Raw genomic sequence first — 20517 nt, 5'->3', positions numbered from 1 at the left:
CAATACTTTCATTATCTGTATAGCTTTGCAAAGAGCCTAAATAAATACACTGACGATAGGACTTGAGAAAATTGCTAATTCTTCTATTCCTTTGTTTTGTGTTTGACTAGCATTCATAGATTCAGAAAGATGGAAAATAGGTAATGGTTTAATAATTTGGGGAGAGTTTTTTTATTTTTAAGTCTATACAAATGAACATAAAATAGTATCCAGATGGTTACTTTGTCATTTTTTTCTGAGTAATATGATTTGTTTTGTCACCATGTAGCCCAGCGGAAGAACTGTATTTTGGAAGTACAGAATCTGGAGAGAAGAAAACACTAATAGTATTGACGAACGTAACTAAAAATATAGTGGCATTTAAGGTAAATATCAGAAATCTGTTTGACAGTGATATGGGAAGTCATTTTAGGCATTTTAATTGATATTGAGCATTGTGAACATGGCATATTACCATTGAAATAAGCTCGGTGTCTTTAATAATTTAAAAAACTGGCGTGTTATATATACTGCCTTCTAGTTCTAACTGTATAGCATAGCTTATCCAACATATTCCCTAGGATCTGTGTCTCAGATTCAAATGTGAATTAAATTAATCCCAAGGGTTAGTGTTGCTTAGAAGTGTAAAAACAAACAAAAAAAAAACAACCCAAGGAAGGAAATATACCTCACTCCAGGTGTGATATATTTGGAGTGAAATTTATGCTAACCTGAAACTGGGCATTCATTGTCATTAAGTCTTAGTACTTCCTTAAATCATCTAATTTACATTTAGCCACTAGGACTTCTGAAGGTCTTTTATCTGCACACATTTCTTAGCTTTATTAAATTCTGTTAGAATAAAGAAAATTTAACAGGTAGGTTTTAACACTAATTCCACTTTACTGAGCAAATATTGATTTACAAGGGCACATGAAAATTTTTCAGAGAATAACTATTGGACTTCTATAAACTTCATTAACTGTTAATTTTTTTTTAAACCATCCACCCTTCCCCCCCCCAAAGCATAAAGGCTTTTTACTGTGTCTACAAACAGGTGAGAACAACTGCACCAGAAAAATACAGAGTCAAGCCCAGCAACAGCAGCTGTGACCCTGGCGCATCAGTTGATATAATTGTGTCTCCCCACGGTGGTGAGTGTCTCCTGATGGCCACAGCGGGGTGGAGGGTAGTAAGCTACAACTGGGCACAGAGTGGGAATATAATCTAGACATAGGCGTCAGCACGTTTTCCTCACCTGTAAAAAGAGTTGGGCACATAACCCCTCCCCAGCATTAAATATTTTTACTTGTTTCTGATGAGTAAAAGTGTTTAAACAGATACTAGTGGAAATTGAATTTCCAATTCGTAGACCACATATCTGTTCTTTTTTGGGACACTTACATACACCTATGCTCAAGCCCCCAGTCCTACAGTATCTGTCCCCCAACTCTTTTAAATAAAAAAGGTTCCTCTTTATGAGATAATTGTCCTTTTGGAGCACAGGTTTGACCGTCTCTGCCCAAGACCGTTTTCTGGTAATGGCTGCAGAAATGGAACATTCTTCTGCCACGGGCACAGCAGAGCTGACTCAATTCTGGAAAGAAGTTCCCAGAAACAAAGTGATGGAACACAGGTATGCATTTTTTCCTCTTGGGCTGTCAGGTTTGGTGGCAATGAAAGTGTGCCTGCCGAGGCTATGCAGCCCACCTTCTGTGCCATAAGTGAGGGTTTCACTGGTAGACGAGACTCTGGCTATGTCAGAGCTAGACAGGCACCTGTCTGCTGGCAGTTCAGCAAGTCTCTTCTGGTGTGGAAGAAAATACCTAGTCACAGAGAAAGGTAGAGCATTAAAAAGAGGTCCTATTAGTGTATAGACATGTGCATATGTGTCTCTGGGAAGTATCAGGCAGTGGTGCAAGGACCCAGGTTCGACCCCCGGTATCTGCAGGCATTCTTGGTTGTTGCAGTACCTACCAAATGCCCACAACATGTGAAAGGTAAGAGACCAGGGGTGCCGCGCAGCACATAGTGTTAGTCTAGAGGAAGGTCAGAAGGGTAGGGTAGGGACAGAGCTTTTTAGAGGACTGAGGGCAGACCCACATGATACCAATACTGAGTTAACAGGGTTTGCACGGTTTTGAATGCTTATCTATTTATGTATCAAAACCATCCTGGGACATAGTTATTTTCCCCACTTCACAGCCCAGGGGTTGGGACATGACAGTGAGATCTGGAAGTTGAAAGAATGGAGGTGCAGGTAGAGCTTGTTGACCAGCATCCTAGCAAAAAAGGGAGGGCTTAAAGATCCAGCCGTGAGGGAGCTGCAAGTAAGAAGCAGAGGTGGTTGGATTTGAATTCTTCACAGATTCTAAATAGGGGGTCGGGCAGTGAAACAGGTGTCTATCTTTCTCTCCACCTCCAATACAGCGACCAAAACGCTGTTGCGTAGTTACTTGAGCAGTAGCTACCTTAGAGAGGCAATCAGGAAGACTTTAAAAGAGGGAGATAGGTATGTAAATTTTTGCAGAACCCCAGCATCACCGGAACTAAGTAGTGTACTGGTCTCTCTCATTAAAAAATTTAAAATATTGGAACATGAGGGAGCCAGTTAATGTTCCTTACAGGGTAACTAGCTTCTACTATATTTTCAGAACTTTTCTTGTGGTTTTTATTTTATTTTGTTTTGTTTTAAACAAAGCACTGATCAGCTTTGGCTTATGGCAGTGCAAGGGATTGAACCTGGGACTTCAGAGGCAAAATCAGCTAGCTTAGGTATGGGTGGTGTGGTGGCTCAGTAAGCGAAGCATGCACAAGGGACCTGGGTTCAAGCTCCTGGTCCCCACCTGCAGAGGATAAGCTTAAGAGCAAAGCCCCGGAGGCAGTGATCAGAGCTAGAATGTGATATCCACCAAGCAGATTATAGTTCCCTGAAACAGCATTTCTAATTTCTGCCAAAGAATGACAGTAAAAGTGATTTGGTTGCTTTAGAACGGGGCCTAATCATCTACATAGAGGGCCGAGCTGGTCAGTTCCACACACTATCAGCTTCCTGCATCTCTTCATATAAGCAGTAATATTGGACTGTTAAAAGGCTAGGACCCACCCTCAGATTTTACCTGCAGTGCCTCTGCATTTGGGCCAACTTTCCTTGAGGACCTCAAGCCTACCGGCAAATGCCTTTCCTTATTACTCACCTGTAAAGGCAGAGACTAGGGTCAGTTTCTCCCATTTGGTTATACCTGATGTTATGTTTATCATTTTGAAATATGGTATTCCAGTCAGAGTTTGCATCTGTGACCTCAAAAAAAGTTTCTTACTACATTATCATGCTAAGAATGTTCACCAAGAGAAAGGAACTGGAGAAACAAAGAATTAACAGTATTTATTTAATAGAAACAGAAATCGAGAGGGTAGGGGGAGAGACCCCTGCAGGTGGGGACTAGGGGCTCCAACCTCGGTTCTTGCGCACTGTAACATGTGCGCTCAACCAGGTGCACCACCACCCGACCCCATTTTTATTATTATTATTTCTATTACAATCCAGATTTTTCTTTAGCTCTGGAAAATCTGTTTTCATTGGGGGAAAGGATTTTACACAATAGTTGCTATCAACTGTGTGTAGTTTCTTCCCTTCCCCATGATAAGCATCTGCACACTGTTGCCCCCTTTGTTTCCGTGCCATGTGTCTTCCTTCTCATTTATGTCACATATCAGAAGTTCACCACTCATTCGTTTTATGTTCTTAGCAAGTACTCTAGAATCACAGATTTCCCTTGAAAATGAAACATTTGCAAAAGCATCAGTGTGAAAAGGGCTTGCTCCCTATGTAATTTACCATATCCAAGGAAAACCACTGGACAGTTACAGAGTTTGGAGTCAAAAATATCAAAATGTTCTGTGCACTTGACTAAGAAGCATCATAGAACATTGTGAAATAGTAATTATTCATTCAAATATGGGGGTTTACATTAGTGATGAGCACACATAGACTTTTTTTTTAAGTAGGTAATTAAAGACCTTTACTTCCTAGGCAAATTACTTGAGATTGCCAGATTCCCCCTCCCCAATATCAATTAGGTCAATTTTAGCCCACTTAACTACACAGCTAAGACTCTCCAATTTTATCTAAGAAAGTTGTTCCCCATATACATAAACTTTTAATTACCAGAAACAAACTTCTTCATGTGTAGAGTTGTAATTCTAACATGCACTCATTTTTTAAAAATATTTATTTATTCCCTTTTGTTGCCCTTGTTTTATTGTTGGATAGGACAGAGGGGGAGAGAAAGAGACACCTACACGTGGGGAGCCAGGGGCTCGAACCGGGATCCTTCCGCTTAGCCCACTACTGCCTGACTCCCTAACATGCACTTATTTTTAAAATCATATGCTTCCTCTTAGTACATTTTTTGTCATAGCTGGGACCTGACAGGCCAATCTTTTTATTATCGTTATTTATCAAATGGAGATAGAGGCACTGCTTTACTACTCGCAAAGCTTTCCCCCTGCAGGTGTACAGTACACACTTTCTAGCCCTGTACTAGGATCCAAATTTTGATCCACCACTGTGGTGTCTCTTCATCTTTTAAAGAAAAAGTTCACTGCTAGTGATAGAATCATACAAAAGTGGGGGGGGGCTCCCCCAGTGCTTTGGGTACCAGACAGGCTCCTTCCCAAGTGAGCTTTATCTCCAGCTTTTTTTTTTTTTATTGTGGCATAAGATATGTTTGTCACCAGACTCAAATGCTTCCGTAATATGAAGCCAAAAATAGGTAATTCTAAAAACTCTTAAGTTCACTTTCCTTTATCAAAGACACTTGATCCCAGTAATCAACAAAAAATTTAGTCAACTAGGCTGTGTTGGCCAAAGATTTGTCCAAGCTACTTCCTCTGAATTAGTTCCTGTATTTTCAAATGTTCGGCAGTACCAATTGGGAGGTACAAAGACATACACAGAGGGGCCAGGCAGTGGCACACACACAAGGAGCCGGGTTCAAGCCCCTGGTCCCCACCTGCAGGTGTCGGTCTCTATCCAATAGTAAATAAATAAAAATTTAAGGAAACAGAGACCTTGTACCTATAATTCTGAAATCCACCAATCAGATATAGTAAAATGAAAATCACTGGTTTATAAATAGAACAGTTGTGGGGGAGGGGGAACAGTTGACTCTAGATTGTGTTTCTGGCAGTTGGAATTAAGTTTTACCTGCTCAGATAACTAAAACTTTTACATATATACAGAGACAGTCACCACTGCAGGTTGACTTTCAGGCAGACAGGGAAAGAAACTACAACACCGAAGCTTCTTTCAATACTTGAGGGCCTGGGGCACACATATGGCAAAGCAGTGCACAGGCCAAGCGAGCTATTTTTCCAGCCTTTTCATTTTTTCCTACCAAAGCATTGCTCATCTCTCTGGGTTTTGGTGGTACCGGGGATTGAACCTAGGACGTCAGGCATGGACATCTTTTGTGTAACTATTATGCCCTGTATTTATTTGCCCAGTTGCTCCTTTTTTTTATCTTTTTGAGGATAGTAATTTCTTCAAAGAGCTATTGGGGGTCTAAAGAAAATGGGATAGAAAGACATAGAGTATGTGAATATTTCGTTAATTTTTGGGTATATTTAGCCTATTTTCTAAGTTGTGAAGTAAATAGAGGACCGTTGGAAAATGGTGAGGCTAGGTGGCCTTCCAGTTCCTTCTAGTGCTGTTTCTGACTTTGTGGAAATTTGCAAGACAAAAACCACTGCTTTTAAACTGGGTTGCAGCCAGGGTGCTATGGAGGGACTGACCTGCCTATCCAAATGCCTTTTCTTTTCCATTCCATTTGTCAGAAAATCGGGGAGATTTCAGTGATGAGGCCTTGAGAGTCTATGCCTTTTCAAAGTAGGGTGGGGGAGATAGCAGAGTGGTTATGCAAAAAGACAGGCCTGAGCCTCCGAAGTCCCAGGTTTGTCCCCTGCACCACTATAAGCCTGAACTGAGCAGTGCTGCCATCTGTCTCTCAAAGTGAATTGTTTAGATTGAGAATGCAGTGTTGGTTCTCCCTGTGTGGTCACCGGAAATGTTTAAGTGCACAAGTTTAAGCAAGGCAACCTGGGTGTAGCTGTCCCCCCCCCCAGGCTCTATGGGGTGCACTTTATCCTTTGACCAAAAGGATGCTGTCATACCTATTTCTATAGAAAATATTTTCTAATTTAAAAGGCTAATTCAAATCATCCTTCATCTGACCGCTGAAAAACAGTCTTCTATCAATCTCAACAGCAACTCAAACCACCGCTAATTCTTTTTATGGCAATTCAAAAGAGGGACGAAAAGATGCGACAGTCTGGCCAAGATCCAGAAAGGTCACTCCCATAGTTAGCCCTGGAAGGCGATGAAGGGACCATCATCACAGGCAGTAACAGTATGGTAAATAAACTGTCTCCAGTTTCCCAGAAGAATCTGAGATGCCACTGGTCCCTGATGTACTAAGGAAGCTGGGAGGGAGGCCAGGCAGGCACTTCTGGAGTAGACGTTCTGAGCACTAATGAGACCCCGAAGCTTGAGATAACAGGTGCCTACTGGGCCAGGCCCCTTTCTGACACAGGACGACAGAGAATGCGGCTTCCCACATAATGTCCCTGGCCTAGTCAGCAGGCTGCCACACACACACACCTCATCCATCACAAAGTCAAAAGGAAAACTTGTGGCCGGCCCGTGGTTCTAGTCCGAACAGTTACCTCAGTTACCTGCTAAGTCTCTCTGGACCAGTGACTACGTGACACAAATCTTTTGTCCTCTGAATATAAATCTGGGAAGAGACAAGACAAAGTGAAATTGTACCTTCCTTTCAGCCAGGCACTACAGAAGGAGAACTGACTGACTGGAATCCTCCCCTTTATGGAGACCTGCCAGTCTTCAGGGACCCTTACCCTATGGGTCAGCTCCAAAGCAAGGGTGGGATCATCACAGGTCTCCAAGCTGCATAAGAGGAGAAATCATTTCCCTCTACTCTTCTGGTTCTTGCCTGGATTAAATGGGGGGGAGGGGGGTCCAGAATCCTAAGGATGTGTCTGCTTCCTGGATATATGAGAACCAGACAAACTGAGTTACTCCCCACAATGGCCCAAGTCGCCACTTATTTTAAAAAAATATATTTTGGACAGATGGAGAGAGACAGGAAAGGTAGATGCCTGCAGGCAAGACTGAGGGCTTGGACCTGGATCCCTGGCCAAGTTGCCACCTTAATACCATCTTCAGTTAAAGACAAAGATGATGTTGGGGCAAGGGTCTGGGCAGCCAGCCACCCACCCATTAGAAGACATTGTCAGGCCAAGCACTGAACACAAGGGTAAGGTTGTTGAAGCCACTGCCTTCCCCATTAGTAAGGGTTTCTAGACTGATAGTGACCCTTCTCTTCCGTGTACAGTAGGATACACTCACACAATGTCCTTCATAAAAGGCTAAGTGCTATTTACTTTTCAGAAATTTTTCTGTGTCTTCTGTTAAAGATGAACACACGCTACCATGTACAAGTATCTATCTGGGGGTTCAAGCTCTCAGTCACCATGGTGATAACTGGTGGCAATAAAAATAAACTGATCAAAATGTTATGCTCTAAAGGCATAATGTGGATGGCATTGTCTACCCTTGACACTAAGATACATGCGTTAGGTGTACCCGGGGAGAGGAGTGAATCTGTTGTTTCCTGTATTTAACTTTTTATCTTATACTGTACTTGGATACAACAATTGATTAAAAAATTAAGAAATGTGCTTCCTTTATTTTCACAGGTTAAAATGCCATATTGTTGAAAGCAGTAAACCAAACACTCTCATGTTAAAAGACAGTGCTCTTACTATGTCAGATAAAGCCAGTGAAGATCTAGCTCTACAAGTAAGTGCTCTTTCTTCCTAAAACTGAGACTTGTCAGTGCTCCTCAACATAGTAAATCCTTGCTCTCCCATTCAAACGAGGGGACCTTTTGAGCAAAGACACAACACACATACTCTCTTTTCCTTGTGAAGAGATGCCAAATCAGAAATGGTAAGTGATGAGTTCCTTTTGGAGATTTAAGTTTCCATCTGATTTGTAAATCTGGAAGAATTCTGGTCATTTTAGACTAGGAACCATACGAAGAAAAAAAAAAAAAAAACTCAGGAAAGTACTATTCCTAGTACTTTTCTAGTATGGAGAAGCTCTGAGCAGCTGGCTTCCTTACCTCCCACAAGTGGTCGCTTTGCTCCTTCCTCAACTAGAAAATCAGACCTTTCTGAAACAAGAGTAAACAGAAACGTGGCTGTTCACCAAACCAGTCCTCTCCTCATTCCAACCTTCAACCTTTCAGCTGTTGAGCCCTGTCCTAGAAATGTTTGAATTTCTAATATCCCTATGTGTCATTCATATAAGTAATTACTGTTTTACTGATGCAAATCTTTCAACCTTTTTTTTTTTTTCCTTCTCTTTAGCTCAGTCATTTACTAGAAAGCAATAGGAAGCTTGAAGACCAAGTTCAGCGCTGTATCTGGTTCCAGAAGCTGCTGCTTTCCCTAACCGTGCTCTTGCTTGCTTTTGTCGCCTCTTCCTTCTATGTGTTGTACAGTTAAAGAAATGGCGCTGCGTACATAGGAAAGACGGCTCCACTAGCTGGAAAAAGTAACACACCCCAAACTTCACCTTGCTACTAACAGTGCCGCACATCTGTGCTTCTGGAAAGGAAATGTATGACGCTCAGAGGGGGACAGATACATGCCTGGGAAAATAAACTATTAGAATAAAGAAATGCTGGAGAGATTTGATTATAGCAGACTGTAGCTAGTTAATAATGTAAGTAACGGTATATTTGTTGTATAAATTAATTGTTTAGTATAATTTATTTTTTTTCATTTTGACTTGAAAACCTTTAACTCTTAAGTTTTATAATGTATATACATTAGCCAAACTTAAAAATAGAGGTTAACATGCTTTGTTGCAGCCAGAAAGTTACCTACTGTCTTTTTTTTTTTTTCTGACAGTCACTATAGCTGAGCCAACCTGGTGGTTTTTCTATACTATGTAAATATAGACTATATATATATGGGGGTAGGGGGTACAGAGTAATTTATGTGATCTTGAGAGTTACTTCCAGGTGATAGTTAAGATTCTTTGGGAATGTAAAACTATTCAATGCCAAACCACCTGTCACCTTTTGTTTCTTCTCGCCTATACATTCTATCACTCTCGGCTCGACCTTTTTTTTCATGAACACTCTTATTTAGGCAAAAGTTGAACAGAGCACTGGTCGGATTTCCCTTTAATTCTGTTCGTGACGTGCAGAGGCAGGCAGAGCTGTCCAGTCTTGTGTATGCACTTTCCTCTTGCTCTGTGGCTGGACACTGACCCTTGAACTTCATTGGTTATGTAGGCCTACCCACTCCAGCACACCCTCTTTGCCTTTACTGGATGCAAGGAGTTGGGTCAGGTGCTTGGAAATGTGACTTGTTTAGATGCAGAGTAATATAGCTTACTTTTTCAAATCCTTGTTAATTTGACATCAGCCCTGAGAAGAAGACTGGAGTTATGGCTGCGGGGTGGGAAAAGAGGAAAAAAAAAAAAAAAATCGAAACTCGAGTGTCAAAGTGTGAAAAATAGAACATGTGGTGGATGGCTGTAAAACCTTCGGACCAGAGCTAATTATCTTGCTTGATAATCTCTGCCTCTGTCAAGGATGCTTCCAAATTTCTGTTAAAACAAGGAAGCAGAAGCTGTTGAAATTAGTATTTTTCTCATGAATATAACTGGTTTAAGTCCATGTTGGTTCACCTGTAAGACTGCTTGATATGAAAGAAAAACTAGTCTGAATGTAAAATAAATTTTGAGTTTCGATTAAGCTATGTTTGGATATAATTTTTTTTTCATTACTCTGAAAAGGGATATAGTCTTGGTAACTTTTTGTCTTGACAAGTTGATGGTCCCAAAATTGAGTTATGAAGAATGATGTACTAGCGTCCCTTCGAAACTGGCCTAGGAAATAAAACCTTAAAAGGACACTGGTCTGATACTTTGTCTTAATTTGGGTTTTTCTGTTTCAGTTTGCCAACTCCAGACGTGCAAGTGACCGCAGTTCACCCTAAGTACTATCCAAAATAACTCCCTATATGTGCACAGTGGCTCCCCTTATGTGTCAGATTCTTGGCATTACTGTAACCAAATCCTAGAGTATCCATATGTATTTGTTCCTCAGCAGATAAATGAGGAGACCTTTGGTCTATATTGTCCTAACAGTGTCCCTTTAATGTTTCATAGGAAAAGGTGTTAACTCACTAAAGTGTTCTTTCCTTGATGTCTGGCCAGTTGAATTTTAATAACATACCTTGCTAAATGTCTGTCTATTAAATGTGCCTAAGTAGAATTACTGAACATTCACTATAAATCAAAAGCATCTAAACTATTCTGTTTGTCTTGATTAATCATATACATTTGATTTGATTCTGCTTTCATTTGATTTGGGTTTAATGACATTTGTATGATTGTTATTTTCAGTACTCTATAATTTAATTTTTGATAATCATTACCTGTTCATGACCAAATTACCAAGGACCAACATTAAGGTTGTTTTCACTTAGAAAATTGACAGATTTTCCATGAAAACATTAATGGAATCTCATTAGCTTGATCTGCAAGTAGCCTAAAAATGCAATTGCTGGTAAAGCCGGCCTTAAATTTCATAATACCCTAACTTTTTATATCTTGCCACTAATTTTGACTGAATTTAATAGCACTTTATTGTACGACTGCAAAAAAAAAATATTCCTAGAATTGTTGCCAGTGTAATTTCTCTAATGTTCTGGTGCTCTTCATATATTTTCAGTATTTTTATTACTATTTTGGTATTTTCTTTGTATAAATTGATTAAAAGAACATGTTTTCTATTTTAATATGTTTTAGAAAAATAATTACATTTATGAAATAAATATCATCAGAAAAAAAAAAAAACTCTGGTCTCTAATTGATAAGGTATCTTAGAATCAATGTTCAGGCTCACTCTGACCTTTCAGAGATCATGAGTCATTTCTTTGGGGCCTGCTTTGTGTTTGCAGCGCGCCTGTCTTTAGGGTGCCTCCAGGTTTCCATCTACCTGAGGCTCTGTATTGGCCCTGCCGTCCCACTCACCTACACACCTTCCTGCCTGCCAGGAGCTGGCAGACAGTTCCCACCTGACCGGAAGTGGTCTCTAGCAGCTAGAACACACACTTGGGGAGGAGCAGGAGGGATGCTGTCCCAACAGGCCCTGGGAATGGTCGTTGGGTGCTACCACGCTTTAACAATGAAACCAATAGTACAAACCCATTATTTTCTTTTTCATTTTACTGGATAGGATAGAGAGAAATTAGGGGGAGCAGACCTGCTTCACCATCTGTGAAGCCTCCCCCCTGCAGGTGGGGAGCCAGGTGTTCAAACCAGGATCCTTGCACTTCATACCACATGCGCTTAATAACCCAGTACGCCGCCACCCGGCCCCTCAATGTCTCCCAGCAGCTCAGCATTTCTGATGTCACAACAGAGAGGGGCTCCATCCTCTCCCAGGCCCAAGAAGACAGAACTGAACTCCACATACTTGCTTCAACTGAAGGCAGGTATGATGGTTAGTGCCAGGCTGAAGTTCCTTCTATGCCACTTGCTACCTGTGTCACTGGGAAATGTTAAAATGACTTCTTCCACTCCATCTTCCCATGAGCCAGAGGAACAGTTCGAGCATCCTCAGAGCGCTGGCCTTGCTTCCCCAGTCTGCTATCCCAGCTTCCTACAACCATTCACACATGGGTTGATGGTCCTCATTCAAAGCCAAACATCAGTCCCCAAACTTTCCCTGCTTTGTGTTCCAACTGCGGCATCACATCAGATTCTAAAGTCAAGGTTGAAGGGCGCATCGGAAAGCCGGTGTGAAAGAATGCCTTCTAGTCTGTTTCTTTCAGCCCACCACAAACACTCGATTATACACAGTTGATCTTGCAATGTTCCACTCACCAGAGTTTCCCCTTCAATTTGTAGTAATTGAATAAAAGTATAAGAGTATCCCAGATCTTCCTCTAAATTCTATCCTTACATGGAAAAATTACCTCCTGTAATGCCCAAAGATTCTTTTCCCTGCCATGCAAACTAAGACTAATCTCTTGTACATGCTGAAATGTTTTAAGAATTGATTTAACTGCTAAGGATATAAGAGTAACATTGCCCTGATGCATAAGGCAAAATATTTGTACATTTTCAATGTTTTTTTTTCTTTTTTTAGCCAGAGCACTGCTCAGCTCTGGTTTATGGAGGTGCAGGGGATTGAACCTGGGGTTTTAGAGCCTCAGGCATGAGAGTCTGCATAACCATTATGCTATCTACTTCCACCCTTTTCAAGTTTTTCTAAAAGGAGAATTTCAGTGGACCTTAAAACTACTTGAAATCATGTTTTCCCATGCCTCTTTGTCCTGAGCTATCTGGGAAGACATTGTCTTGTGTTTTACAGATAAGGTAACCTAAGGTTCAAGAAGCAATTCTCTAGCTCCATATCACATGCCTAGTTGGCTTCAGGGCCAAAGGTTGAACTCTTCTCCAAAGTCTTGCATTTTCCTGGTACAATCACCCTGAACTGTCTGAGTAATAGGTTAAAAGGTTCAATGTGCAGGTCTGGGAGCTTTACTTCTGTTAAACAGCATGAGAATAAAAGAAAAGAGAAAATAAAGTATTTCGGCAGGAATGGAATTGACAAAACATGAAAGCCACTCAAGACTCTTAGCTGGAGAAACCAGTTTCTCACTATTCCTTAAGCTCCAGGCAGACCTGCCTTGGAGAGCTCTGAATGGTCTGGGTTCAGACAGTTGACCTTGATGGAGGCTTCTGATGTACAGCCTCAACCTGCTGACATGTTCTCCTGTCACCACAGACCACGGGGTTCAATGCCACTCCTTAGCCAAAGGCTAATAACTGCAGCATGTTATGTATTTAAAATCTGAGCATGTACATTTACTTGTGCCATGTTACATGACCAACGGGCACAGTGTGGCTGGGAACAGTGCTCGGGGTCTCTCAAGGTTGAAGCAGAAGTGTCCCCTGACTGCATCCTCCCAGAAGGCACTACTGGATAAAACACCATTGGGAGTCTTAATTCATCCAGCTGGAACTGCATGAAGTCCTCTTGTGCTGTAGAACTGAGGTCCCCGATGTCTTACTGGCTGTTAGCCAGGGCCTACTCTCAGCTCCGTGAGGCTACTCCCAGGTCCCCCTCCACAGGCAGCTGGCCACTTTTCAGCCTGTTCTTTCTGGAAGGGCTCAGGTCCAGTTACCGGTCACCTAATTTTGTCAGGCCCAGCCAGGACAATCTTACTTTTGAAGCACTCAAAGGCAACTGGTAAGGTACCTTAATTGTATCTGCCAAACCCCTTCTTGTAGTATAAGCTGATCTAATTATGGAAGCCATCCCAGAGTATTCAAGAGTCCCGCTCTCCCACCCCTAAAAGATGAGAGGTAAGGTATATTGGGTGGGACCCAGATGTTCACATCTTTCGTGGACCAGGAAACAGGGTTAGGAAGCTGAACCCAACTTTAGTCTAACCAAGTGCTCTGAATTCACAGATGCTGTGTACAAAAAATAATAATAAAAAAATTCTCACAAACAGATGTCAAATTGACAAGTCAAAATGGCAGTAGGCTGTGACAAAACCAAGAGCTTATTCATTCCTATGACACATTTCTGGTCAGAAAAATAGCACCAAGCTTCTAAAAAAGAAAAGCGATGTCAGAGAACTCTTAACATCCGGCAGTCGTCTGTGTCCACGCTTCATATTATTTCACCCACTAACTCCAGTGTAGGGTCATGGGTAGCCCGAACCTGTCCCGACAGCGCAGTCAAGGCAGGATCCACACACAGGACACCCTTCTACGGCAGGGTGCCTCTCTCTCTCTCTCTCACACACACACACACACACACACACACACACACACACATAACCACCGACACTGGGGGACAGTGCACACACGCCAATGAAACTCAGTGCGCAACTCTGGGGTGTGGGCAGAAGCCTGCCAGACATGGGGAGAGCATTATAAACAGCCCTACTGTGCACTCGACACAGACAAGGAGCTTCTGGAAGGGGCCACCAGGACAGACCCGGGGGACAGTGGCCATGTCTCTAGTCCAGTTGCTTTTTTCTAGCCTCATAACTTTGGTTCCCACAAGCATACACGTTTATAAGTAAACTGATAAGGGGAAGTATGTCGCCACTGTTTCAAACATTCATTCAATCATAAACACCGCATGAGAATTATTCTCAAGATGTGTTACGCGCTAGGGCAAAGGGGACTTCCAGTAATTGTGTGCTCAGGTAAATGAATCCCTAGTGAAAGCCTTTGGTGACTTTCTCTACTTGCAGAAAAAGCCAAGCACTTCAGTTTACTGACTGGACATGTCTGGAACAGAAATATGTTACGGGAAGGCAGTAACACAGAAAGGCTAAAACTTAAGAGTGGGAAAAGGTCCTTTCTTGGGGAGACTGACGTCAGGCTTCCTGGCATTTACATTCTGCTGTGAAGTCGGGTCAAATGCCAGAGCTGTGGGTTCTCTTAGCCCAGAATCTGGATGAGCGTGAGGCGTGAGTGGTGGAAAATCGTACTGATACCTGCTCTGTGGAAGTCATCCCAAACTGCCCTGCAGACTACTGCCCTACAGATTCATACTGCATTCATTTATTTATTTATTCCCTTTTTGTTGCCCTTGTTGTTCTATTGTTGTAGTTATTATTATTGATGTCGTTGTTGTTGGATAGGACAGAGAGAAATGGAGAGAGGAAGGGAAGACAGAGGGGAAGAGAAAGATAAGACACCTGCAGACCTACTTCACCGCCTGTGAAGCGACTCCCCTGCAGGTGGGGAGCCGGGGGCTCGAACCGGGATCCTTGAGCCCGTCCTTGTGCTTTGTGCCATGTGCACTTAACCCACTGCGCTACCGCCCGACTCCCTGCATTTTTTCGTTCTTATGCACGTATTTATTCTTGTTTCTGACTATAAATGGAAGAGAGCATAATCTGTCACCCTCAGAGTCATTTTTTTTTTTTTTTGGCAAAAGGGTTGATTTTAGGTGACGATCCCCTATAAAGGCAAGGTGTGGAAATGCCCTGAAATAGAGGCTTCTGTGGAGAAGCCAGACAGACCTCATCAGACCTTCCTCATGGGAGTGGAGCTGTGGCCCGGGAAGGTGCACCACTGTGCCTTCCTAGCTCCCCCCTTCCAGAAATCCTCTGTTCCAAAAGCTTATTGGGCTGTGCCCAGGACTGCATGCCTGAGCTTTCCAGAATTCCTGGGATTATTCCCACATGTGCAGGAGGTCCACATGCTGTTAATAAATTTCTCTTCACTTTCTCTCTCTCTAATTTGCCTTGTGCTGATGTGACTATTTTGCCCAGTCTTGAAGAAATGAAAGAGGTACAGAATCATCTTTCTCACCCAATACAAGAAACTTCAAAACTCCTATCCCCATCCCCCCTCAATACACACACAGAGCTGTGCTTACTGGGACTGTTTCTGCACCAAGCCCTCTCTCACAAGATAACAGATTCAAACAGCCCCTCCCCAAGCATACCTTCTGTCCCTTCTCAAGGAAGCTGCCCAAATACATGTCCCACTAAGATGAGACCAAATGAGAAGAATCAGACAAGGGGGAAAAAAACGATGATTTCAAAAGAATATACGATAGTATGTCGTACAGTTGCAGTGAAATTGGCTTTGACCTAGCACGTTATGATTGGGCCCTCCTCAATCGCTATCGAACAGGCCACGGCCGGTGCGCCGCTATGTTCCATCGCTGGGGAGCCAGAGACGACCCGAACTGCCCCTGCGGCTCCAGACAGACTATGACCCACATAGTCAACGACTGCCACCTCTCCAGATTCAAAGGAGGTCTCGAAACTTGACATCAGGCTCAACCTGACGCTGTTGACTGGCTACGGAAGAAGGGCAAACGCTAGAAGAAGAAGTGAAATTTGCTCTGAGGGAGGGCACAGAACTGTGGGGGAGGGTGTAGTATGGAACCAAATCCCTATAATCTTATATCCCCATAAACCATTTTTAAATCACTAATAAAAAATAAGCTAAAAATAAAAATCTGCCCTGGACTCAGCCAACGATATTACTCAGTTGGCTAATGTACTATTTTGCTTGTATATGACCCAGGCTTGAGCCTAACCTAGCTCCTCTCTTTCACTCTCTGTGGAAATACCAAAAATGGGGGTGGGGGGGCAGGCAGTGGTGCACCTGGTTAAGTGCACACATTACAGTGCTCAAGGTCTAAGGTTCAAGCCCCTGGTCCCCATCTGCAGGGGGAAATCTTCACAAGTGGTGTCTGTCTCTTTCACTATATACCCCTCCCCTCTCAATTTCTGTCTATCTAATAATAAAGTAACTAATTAAAATAAATCTTAAAATAACTATAATTTGCCCTCAACTACTTTTCCCCCACCATCATACAAGTGTGCTAGAGCAGCTTACTCAAGTGCCAAATAACCATTCCCAGTCATCAGACCAAACACTGCAAGTGTTTTGAGTACTTTTCCAATATTCTGACTCTTGACTCCAGCTATTTCCTTCTCGAGATTGGAAAGGAAAGAGCTGATTAATAAGGACAGTAACTATTATGAAACAATTGCTCTTTTGCCCCCATCCCCATGTGGTTGGCTTACTAAACTGCTTAAAAGGAAAGGGAAAAGGAAGCTTATCTAAAAAACAAAGCTTCCTTGCTAATCCAGTTTTCAGTGCACTGGGATCTTAAAGAGTGCTAGATTCTCCTCACTAATGGTGATCCTCCTCACTAATGGTGAGCTGTGAGGACAGTCAGAATGTTCCTTGAAAACCCACTAGTGGGGGCTGGGCAGTAGGGCAGCGGGTTAGGCGCACATGGTGCAAAACGCAAGGACCGGTTCAAGGACCAGTGTAGGGTTCCCGGTTCGAGCCCCTGGCTCCCCATCTGTGGGGGGGGGGGAGTCACTTAGCAAGCGTTGAAACAGGTCTCTGTCTTCCTCTCGTCTCTCGATTTCTCTCTGTCCTATCCAACAACAACAATAAGCAATAAGGGCAACAAAAAGGGGGAAAAATGGCCTCCAGGAACAGTGGATTCGTAGTGCAGGCACCGAGCCCCAGCAATAACCTTGGAGGCAAAAAAAAAAAAAAAAAAAATCCACTAACAAATTCCCCCAGCAGAGCTGGATATGATAACCTATGCCTTGGGAAGGCCCAGTCTTCTCTAATAGCAGGTAAATTTTTGGTCTACTTTTAATTTGGTGGAGAATAATGTACAATAAATATGTATTTATATATATGTATTTATTGTACATGCACTGTGTCACATCAAAGGGAACTTTGGTGCTGTGATATATATATATATATATATATATATATATATATATATCATCTTAAAAGTCACTACTAACAAGATTCTCCAGAGGCACTGAGAACAAACAAAAGAAAAACTTACCACTCTGTACATATTGAATGGAACAGACTCCTTATTCTTAGAGTTTGGAACCTGGGCCCCAAAGGAAGGGGTGGGGTATTAACAGAGAGAGAAACCTGACCGCCAAGCAGTCAGCATGCTGAAAAAAAACCACATTTGGTAATTAAAGGACAGCAGCAGGAACTCTCCTCCCCAAGGAGCCGTGGTTACGGAAGTGGAGAAGGCCTTGGTGCCCTGCTACTTCTCTAACTTCCAGCTCCTGGCTTTTCAGCCCTGCCCCCACCACTTCCACCTGGATAAAAGCTGAGTCTCTTTAGAGGGCAGAAAGGGTGATCCACTAACTCTGTCCTGGGTTATACAGAAGGTGGGAGGGTGGCAGGTACAAGCCCAACTTCAAGTTGAGGGTCAGATACAAGTGAGGCTGATCACACAGGGCCAAACTCACAGCTAAAGCCTGGCCCTCCTCAGCCACTTCCACTTGGACTCCTCCCTCCACACGTCTATTCCCATCACACCAGCACTGCCCTGCTGCCACTTCCCCCAGGGGATCTGCGGGTTCTGCCAGCAGTATTTGGTTATGCCAACCACTAGAATTCTGAGACAGACTCCTGCTTTTCTTATCCCAGACACTCCTTCGTTTCCTATTCTGGCTCTCATTTTCCTCTGCCAAGTCTGTAAGATGATGAGATGGGGCCCAGAAAGGACTGGGCTTGGACTGTCTGATAAGGCCATTGGGGGAGAGGGGACCAGGGATTGATGAATTGGGTTAAACTGAATTCCAGCAATAGGTGCGTCTGGAAACAGCAGAGACAGCCGCAGGGATTCGAACCCCCATCTGCTTTCTGCATCTTGGGGAGGTACTAGGGTCCTATAGCTGTGAGAGTCTGAGCAGGGCGAACCCATGTTCTGACCTTCTCACCCTTCCCCGTCATTTCTGATGAGCATCTTGAGGAGGTACTAGGCTCCTACAGCTGTGAAGAGTCTGAGCAGGGCAAACCCATGTTCTGACCTTCACACACACACACACACACACACACACACACACACACACACACACACCGTCTCCACCTATGCAAAAAGCCCAGCTGTCATCACTGGAAGAGGAGGGGCCAGAGGGCCAGAGGGCCGGGTCTGAGGAAGAAGACTGCGCAATCAAGGACAGTCCCTTCTTGCAAGAGGCTGGTGTGACAGAGACCAGCTTTTCTGCAGCACTACCTACCTCCCCCATCAGTACTGTATCTTTAAAACTAGAATCTATCCATATTAAAGTTAGAACTGGGTGATCAGGGAAATCGCTTCATGACAGAGCACAGGACTTGCAGGCCCAAGGCTCCTGGTTCCATCCCTGGGACCACATGTACCAGAAGGGTGCTCTGGCTTCTCACTCTCTATTTTTCTCTCATGTGACATAAATAATACATCTTTACTAGTTAGAGGGCTGGAGAGATAGCATGATGGTGTAATGGTTGTGCAAAAGACTTTCATGCCTGAGGCTCTGAAGTCCTAGGTTCAATACCCATCACTGCCATCAGACAGAGCCAAGCAGTGCTCTGGTATAAAAAAAGAAAGAAAAGGAAGGAAGGAAGGAAGGAAGGAAGGAAGGAAGGAAGGAAGGAAGGAAGGGAGGGAGGGAGGGAGGGAGGGAGAGATCAGAACTGTGCTCCTTTTCCTTTCTCTGTGGAGGGATCTTCTCTATACCCACAATGCAGTCACCATCAGTAAGCGATGAAGCCTGGGCTATTCTAACCAGACCTTCTGCTCTAAAAGCACGTATCACCCCCCATCAATTCAGCACTGTCCAGTGTCTAGCACTCAACGTCAAAAGCAGCTCAGGACCTCCCCCTCCCCCCACACCCAGTCTTCCTGTCTCCACCTCCCCGGCTGGCACCACTCTCCATCCATTTACAATGACAGGAAACTGGAGCCGGAAACACAGTTCGCCCCGATAGTGCGCCTGCTTTGCCTTGCACGTGACCCAGGTGCAAGCCTGGCCAGCGCTGCACTGGGGGAAGCTGTCGTACTGTGGTGTCTTTCCCTCTGTCTGCCTCTCAAATCCGAAAAAGCCAGCCCAGAGCAGTGATTCCCTAGCACTGAGGAAAACAGAAGGGACAGCTGAAGACTTGGCCTTCGCCCTTGACACCAGAGTCTCTCTCCCTCCACTTCTTTCCATCACGACATCTCTGCCCAGGACGCCTGCGGCAACCTCAGGTGGTGTCTGGACATCCCCTCTGACGGGCCACAATCCTTTCTCCAGAACACATTCAGGGCCCGTAGAAAATGTGCATCCTGGGAGTCGGGCAGTAGTGCAGCGGGTTAAGTGCAGGTGGCCGCGTAAGGATCCCGGTTCGAGCCCCTGGCTCCCCACCTGCAGGGGAGTCGCTTCACAGGCAGTGAAGCAGGTCTGCAGGTGTCTGTCTTTCTCTCCCCCTCTCTGTCTTCCCCTCCTCTCTCCATTTCTCTCTGTCCTATCCAGCAACGATGACATCAATAACAACAACAACAACGAAAAAACAACAAGGGCAACAAAAAGGGAATAAATAAATAAATAAATAAATATTTTTTAAAAAAGAAAATGCATCCTGTCATATCCCTCTTCAGATTCAATCTTTCAAGTCACTTCCATGGATCTTAGCCCATGGGCCTCTCTCTGCTCTGGTCTCATTTGTCTGCCTGAAATTCGCCTCTATCCCAGCCTTCACGTGTAATCACGGTGATTCAGCTCATTATCTGCATAGAGGAGGTCCTCCTAGCCCCAAGGTTGTAGACCGATCTGCTACTAGATGTACCCATGACACTGCCGTGTTTTCTGCATAGCACTCATTACCACCTATACTATAGGGACCTGTGTGATCTGTACTGATGCCGCTTCCAGTTCAGCTATAGGCTCCTTAAATTCGGGAAGGAATGCTTTTCGCTGCTGAGTTCCTAGTACCTAGCCACACCTGTCACATAGCTGGAACCTCACTGAGGAAAGAATATCTCCAACTAAGAAAATAAGCTATTCTCAAGCTCCGAGCTGGCCCCGGCGTCCACCAGTCAGTCAGCATTTATCAGCTGCATACAATGTTAGGTAAAGCATTCA

At 43.6% G+C, this 20517-nt stretch overlaps 1 protein-coding gene across 3 annotated transcripts in view; it reads left to right on the top strand.

The window, feature by feature from the left end:
- Window positions 1-10945, top strand: part of MOSPD2 (motile sperm domain containing 2) — a 57966-nt gene extending 47021 nt beyond the window's left edge. For 2 of the 3 annotated variants that reach the window (XM_007517489.3, XM_060183019.1), the window contains exons 11-15: window positions 269-365; window positions 1037-1133; window positions 1486-1615; window positions 7759-7861; window positions 8434-9991. In XM_007517489.3, coding sequence (XP_007517551.1) covers window positions 269-365; window positions 1037-1133; window positions 1486-1615; window positions 7759-7861; window positions 8434-8571 — 565 coding nt within the window. In that variant the 3' untranslated portion in view covers window positions 8572-9991. Of the gene's footprint in view, window positions 1-268; window positions 366-1036; window positions 1134-1485; window positions 1616-7758; window positions 7862-8433; window positions 9992-10035 lie in introns of those variants that run through there. The other variant, XM_016185737.2, reaches the window with a different exon arrangement.
- Window positions 10946-20517: the final 9572 nt, after the last annotated feature.

Source organism: Erinaceus europaeus, chromosome X (assembly GCF_950295315.1).
Source record: "Erinaceus europaeus chromosome X, mEriEur2.1, whole genome shotgun sequence".
NCBI lineage: Eukaryota > Metazoa > Chordata > Mammalia > Eulipotyphla > Erinaceidae > Erinaceus > Erinaceus europaeus.
The sequence above is the reverse complement of the archived record's forward strand: the minus strand, read 5'-3'. Positions and strand labels throughout refer to the sequence as shown.